The 11,410-nt window shown below is 39.6% G+C and overlaps 1 protein-coding gene across 1 annotated transcript; it reads left to right on the forward strand.

The window, feature by feature from the left end:
* Positions 1 to 2,315: 2,315 nt before the first annotated feature.
* Positions 2,316 to 6,512, forward strand: LOC18014889. Its single transcript, XM_024154248.1, is given in 7 exon segments — positions 2,316 to 2,527; positions 2,628 to 2,968; positions 3,080 to 3,257; positions 3,860 to 4,043; positions 4,046 to 4,410; positions 4,679 to 5,516; positions 6,074 to 6,512. Coding segments are annotated over 7 exon segments (2,247 nt in total). The 5' UTR covers positions 2,316 to 2,476; the 3' UTR covers positions 6,364 to 6,512.
* The last annotated feature ends 4,898 nt before the right edge of the window (positions 6,513 to 11,410 follow it).

Raw genomic sequence — 11,410 nt, forward strand, 5'->3', positions numbered from 1 at the left:
ATGGTCTCCACAAGCAACACCGAATCAACCGCCACAAGTACTACTCTTCAGTCTCACCTGAAAAAGAAGAAAGGGGTGAGTATTCGGAGAAAAATACTCAGTGAGGTGTGCTTATGGAGCATACATGATTCTTAGATATATTAATTAAAATAGAAATAAAGAATATGCACAATATAAGCAATAAACACACAATAACCTATTTGTTCTTAATACATTTCTACATTTCATGAAACAATCATTTCTATATGCAGTAATTCACTTTAAGTCAATCATCTTAACAATATAATATCACATTCCCAAAGACCTGGGTCTAAAGTACTCATTCTCTTTGACATTTCCTTTCATTAACCTCCGCAGCTCGTCAGCTGTTTGGCCTACTCACTGATGAATCCTTTGTGGAACCATGGCACTACACTTCTCATCATGTCATTCGTGCAACACCGTGCTCCATGGTTTAACACCCATGACACTGGCAGCAAACAATCATGCTAACACGCCTAGCAAACATCTATTTCACATAATTATGCATCAACCATATTTCAAATGCAACAAACAACAATCATATATATTACCTATATCAGACATATACATATCCCTACTTCAACTAAGGCATCTTAGGAATCCACACCTAGTCCTCACCTTAAAAACACCACAAAGACGAGTCTGGAGAGTAGAAGCTGGTATCCAAACCCTGTGATACACACAATACAAAAACAAGTGTTTCAGATTCGCATGACTAAGCTGTTTCGTGGCCGAGAAGGCAAGCCCATAACTTTCGCATCCCACCTTAGAATTGAAATCCGAAACTTGTTCTGAAATTTTGGATACAAGAGCTTCAAATTAATGTGTAGACCGTGATCTGGGTCTTTCTATATGGACGGAAAAACCTCTCTCAACTTAGCTCTACGAAAATGGTAAAAATCAGATCTGCTGAAAAAATGACTTTCATCAACTTTGAGCTCACATAAAAAAACGGAGCTCATCTCGGATTTATGATCTGCAAAATGCTACGGATTCCTTGTAGCGAGATCTTTCCAGAGGTATAAAGATTGGCACCTAGATCAATCTGAGTTGCTGGCAAACGACTCAACAATACCCTCACTCAGACAAATTTTAAACTGATGCTGCAGAAGTTATTATCAAGTTTCACTGCGTTAACTCTGTGTGGCTCTCAGAAGAAAGTGGCAGATCTTTATATAGGGAGGGGGTCGAGCTCCTTAGATCTAGAGTGGAGGAGAAATGACAAAAATCCCCGTACTCACACTTAGGCTTTTATTTGCTTCTCTTGAGTTTTGGTAGATTTTGGCTCATTTTTAAAGACAGGTTTCTATAGATTGGATCGCTGGAGAAATGTCACACACTGTGATTCCAGTCAGCCCTCAATTTCAAGACTGAGCGGTGTCTTCAGGTTTCCAGAGGGGAGCCAAGATAGAACATGCAGAGAATCAATCAAAAGCAGGAAACTACAAGCAAACTCGACGCTCTCAACCGGCCGTTTTGGGAGAGTTACAGCACTCAGGATCCAATTTCAAAAATCCTAATTCCAAAGAAGCCTTCTCCAGAGATCAAACCCCATATCCCTGTTAACCAGAGACGCCAAGTAACCCGCCGGAAAGAGTACCAACCTGACGAGAACCACACGTTTCCTCACCGTCCTCACAAGCTAACTCACAGCTATCACTTTACCATCCACTCCAACCACTAGTTATAATAATATCAATCTCTGAATCTAAAATTCTAAACCCTAAAAGTAAATTGCTACAAGAAAAAAAAAAACACATGTCCCATAATAGTTAAATAGATAGTAAAATCGTCCAAATTTATCCAAAAATAACTCATAAATAATTTGGTTGCTTTTCGTTTGCTGATTTGCTGTTTTTTTAATTTCTCTTGAATTTATATTTCGTTATTTCGTTAAAATTTGGGTCTTCCACTTTTTTACCATATTGAATACAAATACACTCTACTTGCATTGTCAGAGCCAATCTGGCAGGATCAGTGTGAACCGTCTAAAATCAAAAATCCTTTCGAAACCTTAAAAATAGGGTCTACTTGCATTGTAAGTCTAGAAAAACACACAAGTAGGAAAACGAAACCAGAGCTTCAGCTTTTGATTCTAACCCATGCTTTTTGATGACAACATTTGAAGACTTTTATTGCAATCCAAGCAAACTTCAATTTCCTGGGTTCAAGACAAAGCAATTTTACTTTTCTCTCCTTTTTCTTCTTAATTCAAATAAAAAATATCAAATTTCTTTTTCTTTTTCTTTATAATATCCTCTTTTGTCTCTCTTTCTTGTCTTGCAGTTCACTTGAAACTCACTATGTTCTGTCTTTGACATATAAGCATATATAGCAGAGCAGGTTTCACAACCCAAACAACTACTTACCCCTCCAGTTCCTATAGCTCAAAATCTTTTCTATCTCTACCTTTTAATATCAGCTTCCAACTTGAAATTTGGATAAAGAAACTGCTATGGAGAAAACTGCAAAAATAAAGCATTCAAAGGATAATGATGATGATAAGGTTCACTTATATGGCTAGTCAATATTTAGCATATTCTTGATCATTGTATGATAATTTTTCTTCAAGCTAACTACAATCATTTTCTATATACGTCTAGCAGCATCACACTAACGAAGAGCATGAGAGCATAATCCTAAACCCTAACTTTGAAGACGGCCTCAACAACTGGAGTGGAAGAGGGTGCAAGGCTATCTTACATCAGTCCATGGATGGAGGGAGAATCGTTCCACTATCGGGACACTTTTTCGCAGCAGCAACAGAGCGTAAAGCTACATGGAATGGGATTCAACAGGAGATTTCTGGAAGATTCCAGAGGAAGCGTGTCTACGAAGTAACAGCATTAGTTCGAATAATTGGCAACAATGTCACGAGTGCAACAGTACAGGCGACTCTTTGGGTCTTAAACGCAAACCAACGTGAACAATACATAGGCATTGCAAAGTCTGTTCCACCTTTTTTTTTTCTTTTTTTTTTTCATCTGTTTCATTGCTTAACATGAATATCTTGATAAATTCATTGAACTGAGTTTGGTATGTCAATGAATCATATTAGTCTGCAGGCGACTAATAAAGATTGGGTAGAGCTGAGGGGTAAATTTGTAATCCATGGTTCGCCATCGAGGGTAATACTATTCCTTGAAGGTCCACCTCCAGGAACTGACATTCTTCTCAACACTTTAGTTGTCAAACATGCTCGAAGGAATCGCCCGTCGCCTCCACCCTTCTACGAGGTCAGTCATATACCAAAAAAAATTCATAGGAACTTGCGATACCATGATATATGGTCTGGACCATGAGTCAAAATTAAAGATGAAAGATGAATGGTTTTGATACTTCAAGTGGTCCGATCAAAAGCAAAATATGGATGTGCGGTTTTGATAACAAACATTGTGGTCAAGTTCAAAACCAAAACGAAGATTCTCACATACCACTGATAGGTCTCAATCAAAAGTTTTCGTAGAAAAGTTTTCTCTTATGTCTAAGGAAGAAAATGATTTCTTCTCTTATTAGCCATATTAAACAACCAGAAAAGATAAACTAAGACTAAAGTCTAATTAGTTGATTTGGCCTAATAAGTTGGTATGGATGTAAAACATGATGGTTTTTTTCTCTTTTCTCACATCACTCTTGGTTACCAGTCATTGTCTGGTGGTTCTCATTTTTGGGATCAAGATTTATAGATAGCGTCTTGTTAGACATTACAGAAATCACATAATATTTGCATGTTCCAGATATTAGTATGAGAATGGGGTCAGAATCCTCCAATTGCAAAGAAAAGGATTCTTTTGGGGATACTAATATGTTTTATCTATATTTGTGGTGTTTTTGGCAGAATCCCAGTTTCGGAGTCAATATAGTCGAAAACAGTGAAGTGAAAGATGGGGCGACTCAACCATGGTTCACCCTAGGAAACTGCAAGTTGAGTGTTGGACAAGGCGCCCCTCGCACTCTGCCCCCAATGGCGAGAGACACACTGGGTCTTCACGAACCTCTTGGCGGAAACTACATACATGTGACAAAAGAACGCAGACTTGGATGGGTCCGGCTCAGATGTTAACTGATAAGCTCAAAATTTTCTTGACATATCAAATCTCAGCATGGGTCAAGATTGGTGTGGGCGTGAGTAGTGGTATGAGTCCTCAGAATGTGAACATTTCACTTAGCGTCGATAACCAATGGGTCAATGGAGGACAAGTTGAGGTCATCATTGGCGACACATGGCATGAAATCGGTGGATCCTTTAGGCTTGAGAAGCAGCCGCAAAACGTTATGGTTTATGTTCAAGGTCCCGCAGCTGGCATTGATTTGATGATCTCGGCATTGCAGATTTTCCCAGTGGATCGTCGAGAACGTCTCAGATGTCTCAGAAATAAAGTTGATCAGGTTCATATATAAATATATTTCCTCATTCTCTTCTTATTTCCTTAGAAATATTAATTTTGGGTATGAATGGTAACCCCAGTAAGGGGTATAAGGTTCTAGTTGGTGTTAATAATAAAAGCAAGTAAAATTGGCGGTAGTAAAAACGATTCCAACATTTATCTCGTACCGTTATCCTTTTTTAACTATTTGATTATCGCTTATTCTCTCTCTTTCCGCTAAAATAATTTCACCGTTTATGTCATCAATCAAACATATTGTTTCTTGGTAGGTACGTAAGCGCGACATCGTCTTAAAGTTTTCAGGACTAGACGACTCCTGCGATTTGTTTCCGTACATAGTGAAGGTTAAACAAACATACAACAGTTTCCCAGTTGGAACATGCATTAACAGAACAGACATAGACAACGAAGACTTTGTAGATTTCTTCACAAAGAACTTCAACTGGGCAGTTTTCGGAAACGAGCTGAAATGGTACTGGACAGAGGCCGAACGCGGGAAGCTCAGTTACCAAGATGCAGACGACTTGTTAGATCTATGTATCGGCAATAACATCAACGTTAGAGGACACTGCATTTTCTGGGAAGTTGAGTCCACGGTTCAGCAGTGGGTTCGTCAGCTGAACAAAACCGAGCTGATGAATGCGGTCCAGAAGCGACTCACAGATGTCCTAACACGATACAAAGGTAAATTCAAGCACTACGACGTAAACAATGAGATGCTTCATGGTTCCTTCTACCAAGATAGGCTTGGAAAAGGTGTAAGAGCATTGATGTTCAACATTGCACGCAAGCTTGATCCATCTGCTTTGCTCTTTGTGAATGATTACCATGTCGAGGACGGCAATGACCCACAATCATCCCCGGAGAAGTATATCAAACTTGTTCTTGATTTAGAAGCACAAGGAGCAGCCATAGGAGGGATTGGGATCCAAGGACACATAGATAGTCCTGTTGGAGCCATAGTTTGTTCTGCTCTTGATAAGCTCTCTGTTCTTGGTCATCCAATCTGGTTCACAGAACTTGACGTCTCTTCTAGCAATGAGTACGTTAGAGGAGAAGATCTTGAAGTCATGATGTGGGAAGCATTTGCGCACCCTGCTGTTGAAGGTATCGTTTTTTCATTTACTTCAATACCTCCATTTTTTTTGGTGATTTATTTTTAGTGCCAGAGTTTGATGTAGTTACATGAGATCGATTTATGAAACTCTTTATATATTGAACATATACACAGAAATGACCTCATCTTTTCTAAAAAAAAACGGACCTCATCTATAATTTACATTTTCGAATTACAGTACCAAATAACCATAGGTCTTTCTAATTTGTAAAATTTTTTTTTTACGAAAATATGAGGTGCATTCTATAGCACCATTTTTTTTAAAACAAAAAATCATGTTGTTTCATCTGATGACATATTATGTTACATAATATCATTTTTTCTTCTAATAAACACTCGTAATAAAAATGCACCATGTATTTATAATTTATACAAATGCCACCGTGTATTTTCCACCAAAACCACTATTTTTGTGTTTTGAAATTTGATTTTTCATCACTACAGTAGATATATGATCAAATTTACCTTCGCTTTTTTTAAGTACATATTATATGGGATTCCTAATAAGATGCACTTAAACATTGACATACATATTTCGTCTTAACAGGAATTATGTTATGGGGTTTCTGGGAGCTATCTATGAGTAGGGAGAACTCAAATTTGGTGGAGGGAGAGGGAGAAGTAAATGAAGCCGGAAAAAGATTTATGGAGGTGAAACAAGAATGGTTATCTCATGCCTATGGGGTCATCAATGATGAATCCGAGTTCATATTCAGAGGCTATCATGGGACTTACGCCATCGAAGTTTGTACTCCGGCTGGCGTTGTTCTTCAAACGTTCATCGTCGAAAAAGGAGACTCTCCATTTATACTCTCTATTGATCTATCTTCTTTGTGATGTTTATGTTTCTTTTCCCTCTTTTTCCATTGTTTCTCTTATATATGTTGGGGATTTGTTCTACGTGGAGCACGTAACATATGTAAACATATTATGTTATGTTTTGTTTTTGATTGTCTAGTAAAACTGCAATAAAAGCATGTAATTATGTTCGCAAGAACCTCTCTATCCTAAAAAATGGCCTCTTTCTTTGGAAAACCTAGCCGTGGTGGGCCTGGTGGCCACCGCGATGGTTCTTAGACAAATGGCTAGGAAAAATGGAAAACTGATAGAACTTGTATCAAGAACTCTCGAGATCTCTCTGTAAATTTCCGTATATTGAATCAATGAAGAAGAATTACAAGAAATATAGTTGTGGTGTATTATTCTCTATCTGCACTCTCTCATCGCGAGCATAACAGAATCGAGTACAAGCTCATGACGCTTGAAAAAAAACACACAAACAACATAATATTCTCCTCTAACAGAATTAGCTATTTATAGTTGTTGAGCTGGCTACTTCTCACGCGCTTTCAATCTTCACGCATCAACAACCTCCTTCCTCTCTGAGTTCCTTATCCTCTGTCTCTGATAAACTCTGAGTGGCTTATTGGCTCTATCAAAAACCCTCCTTAAATCACCATGAGATTCCTTTCCCGTCAAAACTCTTTCATCACTCAACCCATTTATCTCACACTCTTGCTTCAATACATATTGCGTCAGAGAAGCCAGTTCTGCCTCTATTGGAAGAATTGTAACCCTCCTCCGCCACCTATTGCCATTGATTCTTAATAAGTATGGCTTCACTAGTATGCTTCGATTTGGGTGAGCACTTTACCACAATTCCAAATCAAGTAATTGAAGAAATAAATCATTGTGCAATGACTGTGGTATAGCTGTTCTATAGAACAACTCTCTCATATGGAAAAATCAAAATAGTGGTTAACCTCATATGGAGCAAATGAAATTAGACTCAATTAATGGGTCACTGGAATAGATACACCAAGATCATCAGCGTATCTGCTCAATCACACCAATCTCCATCTCCATTGGTTCCTCCCCTCAATTGATCTGCTTTCACTGCTTCGTATCTGCTCAATCACACCAATAGCCAATTTTGGAAGTGCTTTTTCCGGCAATCGTGGAAGCTCCAGAAGGCGATTTACATACTAATGTGAAGCTACTTGTGTCATTTTTCCAGAACAACCTTCTGATCTTCTTTCCAACTTTTGACCAGGGTGTTCTCGACGTTTTCCTATCGAGTATCAGATCTGTTCAAAGGCAAACTGGATTTGCTATTCATCATCAAGTGGAAAAGGTAAGGACTAGTTTGTTGATTCCTATAATATATTAGATGAATTAATAATACTTTTATGCTTGGTATATGGATTCGATATGATTGATAAATGCTGATTGACAATTGATGATTGATGAGTGATTGCTATGTACAAGGAGTAATGATAAAGACATGTGATTTATTATGAAGTATCAACTTGCTAGGGTATTAGATTTATTATGTGATAGCATACATTGAGGAAATGAATATTGTGAAGTTGTAGTGATCGATAAATTGTTTAACGGTCTATAGTGACGGACTGAATATTGTGAAGCTGTACTGATTGAGAAAAAGCTGACGAGCAATAGTCAAATTGATGTGGACATCGACCCTAAGACCTTACCGGAGCTAATGCCATCAGTCCAAGACGGGGCCATGACACGCTCCAAGATTAAACAGGTCAGAAATATATACAAGAGGGCTTTACACATCTTTATCAACTGGCTAGAACCAGACGATCCATTGCTGCCCGACTTGAATGTCATATACGGCTTAAACGACCTAGGCGGCCAAACCGGGACCGAACACTTAGGAGACAGGAATGACCCACGAGACGATCCAGTCTCCCAGGCCTAAACGGGTATCTCTCGACCAATTTTTGATTTAAATGCTAACAGTCCGAGCAGAGTTTCATTTTCAGGTTTAAAACTTGAAGAACTAAGGGACAATTCAAAAATAGCCGATACGCGAGAACTTTTGGCCGAGACGCGGGAATTTTTATCCAAGAAATTAGGATCACCTCGGCAAGTCCAATTTGACTATGGAATTTGTCGTACTGAAGTTGACATCACTCGACCAAAATCACCAGCTGAATCCATCGCTCGAGACAGAAACAAGTTTGCCCGAGCGGATAACGAGATTGCCGAGGCCATGCAAGATTTAGCCGATGATTTAAAGACACCCGGGTTAGAACTACCAGACGGCGTGGAAACCTCCAACAAAGGTAAGATCTCTCGCCCAAGTCCATATTCTGAAGCTAACAAACGTGGAATCTTGCCCCACCAACGAACAGATTTGGAGCTGCTTCACAACACACCACCCGGGCCCGAGAAAGACCAAGAAGACCAACAAACTAGGACGGAGCATCAAGACTTGAAGACAAAGACTTGGCCATAATGGAGAAGCACTTAGAAGACTTTACAAGAAGGTTTCAAGCTAGAGACGCCACAGTTTCAAGTTCGGCCTCCACAGCCATACAAGCGGCCAGCCGGAAACCTCCACACCAAGGTAAGCTTTTCAATTATTATATTGTCATTGCAGGTGATCTCAGCCCCCACAACGGCTAAGTACTACATCAAAACGACGTCAGTAGTTTAGTTTAAAGAGTCTTAAGCGAACTTTCCATTTTTGTATTAAATGAAACGATGAGTTGATGATTTTGTAGACTAGGTTTGTTTCTTGTTATTTTCTTTCAATGTCCTGTCGTTTTGAGTCTTTTCTTCTTTGAGTCGAACCCTAGAAAGTTCAGGCTAACGGACTATTTATAAAGTCCCACACACAGCTTTGTAGTAACCAACCTTTTTCCCATCATCAATAAAAGAACGAACTTTCTTCTAAGTTTTTGAATGGAGCTTTAAAAATGGTGAAAACAGCCTTTTGGAGGTTATCGTCGATAGCCTATATCGCGGGAAGCTTTTCTCGGCGATTTTCATGTACTGCAGGTAGATCTCTCGGCCAAAACATGTACTGGCTGTTCAAGGTTCTCGGCCAAAAATCTCGTGTGCAGATACATCTCCGAAATCACGTTACCGGAAGGTCTTGCCGTCCGATTCAGCTTACTGGGTCTTCAGCAAAGTTGGATATGATAATGTCACGGTTCTATAACAGGTAGAATCATTGGATTTGGAGTCGTGAGATGAGAGTAAAGCTCACCGGAAGACACACCTGTCTCACTACAGTTTCAAGACCGATCCGATGAGTCACAAAGTTTGCGTGGGATGATGCCTTTCCATTCTGATTCAGTTGCCGGGGCCTTCATCAAGATTCAAGGTCTTTGTGTAATATTTCCAGAACATCTGAGATCATCCAGTTTGGAGCTATGTGCTGAAAGATATCATCTCCGGAGTAATCAGTGTTCAAAGAGCTTCTTTTTTATCGTTTCAATGCGCTGCAGAGATGAGCCGTCCGGGGAACCTTCAATTTCCCAATCGCTGAAGGTGTTTTCACCAAAGTTTGAGATATTTGAGTGCTCTTTCTACTGAAGTTTGAATCAGTCCATTTGGATCCATATCTTGGAAGTTACCCTCCCCTGAATGTGAAGTGGTCCGAGGAGACTTGGATTGTGTGAGATGGTTCTGCGTCTTGGTTAACTCGCAGCGCCTAAAGATTAAATTCTGGAAATGAGCTGCATGTGGATATGTGTGGGTAAGACAACCCTGAGTGAGACCAAAGACCCCCGAGCAGGAAAAATGCTAAGTTCACAAGCTGTGTGACTTAGGCATGCGAGTGGCCGAGCAAAGAACTGAACCGCACAAAGACTCGCGGTTTACACCGACTTGGGCCTGCGACTTGGGAGTGAAGTAGACCATCTCGCACACATGTTTGAAATCCTATGCTACATGAATGTGTGAGCTAGAGAGCAAAAGAACCTGAATCGCACAAACACTCGCGGTTTACACCGAGGGAGGAATGCGGCTTGGCTTACAAAGTTCTATCTCGCTAAAGCACCTTTCCAGACTTGTGAGAGTTGGGCATGCGACTTGGAACTATAGATGACCAACTCGCACACATATTCTATCCAGAATGCGTCTTGGTTGTGCAAGTTGAAGAGAAGAAAGCCTGAACAGCACAAACACTCACATTTAAGCTAGAGTGAAAAGTTTAAGCTAAGATCTTATCAAATTTACTTTCTAGCAATATTTTAAATCGTTCATACGCCAAAGAAAACTTCCCTGAAACCCAGCACCTTCTTTCTATAGATTTACATCAATTTTCATTCAAGCTTTAGTCTAATATTTTTACTCTTTCTATCGTTTTTCATTTAAGCAATTAGGTTTAGCCGTTTTTTTCTCGTTTTTAGCAGATTTCATTAAGTTTAGTTAATAGGTCATTTTAATTCCCGTATTTTCTCGTTAGGATTAGTTTTTACGTTTTAAAGACACCACCAAAACCCTTATAAAGATCGCCTGGTTCTAGACTTCCTTACTTTATATTTCTTTCGAAGGCTTTTGCAGGAAAGATCCTCCTTCCCTGTGGATTCGATCCCTAAGTACTACAATCGATCAGCTGTGCACTTGCGGCTATTGATTTCATTTAGGGTAAAACTTGACACCCTCACGACACGACACATCAGCCAGGCCTTTGACAAGGCTTCTTTGCAAGGAGGTGGACTTTGTATTTGATGAGGAGTGCATGGAGGCATTTCTTAAGATCAAGCAAGCCTTTGTGAGTGCACCAATAGCTCAGGCTCCTGATTGGACATTGCCCTTTGAAGTGATGACAGATGCTTCAGATTATGCAGTGGGGCAGTCTTGGGTCAGAAAAAGGATAAGAAGTTGCATGTGATCTACTATGCAAGCAGGACCTTGGACTCAGCACAAGAGAAATATGCAACAACAGAAAAGGAGATGTTGGCCATAATTTTTGCATTTGATACATTCAGAAGCTACCTTGTGGGTTCAAAAGTTGTTGTGTACACTTATCATGCCCCTCAGATATCTCATGACTAAGAAGGATGCCAAGCCTAGACCCTTGAGGTGGGTTCTTCTCTTGCAGGAATTTGATATGGAAGTG

The sequence above is a fragment of the Eutrema salsugineum genome, unplaced genomic scaffold (genome assembly GCF_000478725.1).
Source record: "Eutrema salsugineum unplaced genomic scaffold, Eutsalg1_0 scaffold_3, whole genome shotgun sequence".
Taxonomy (NCBI): domain Eukaryota; kingdom Viridiplantae; phylum Streptophyta; class Magnoliopsida; order Brassicales; family Brassicaceae; genus Eutrema; species Eutrema salsugineum.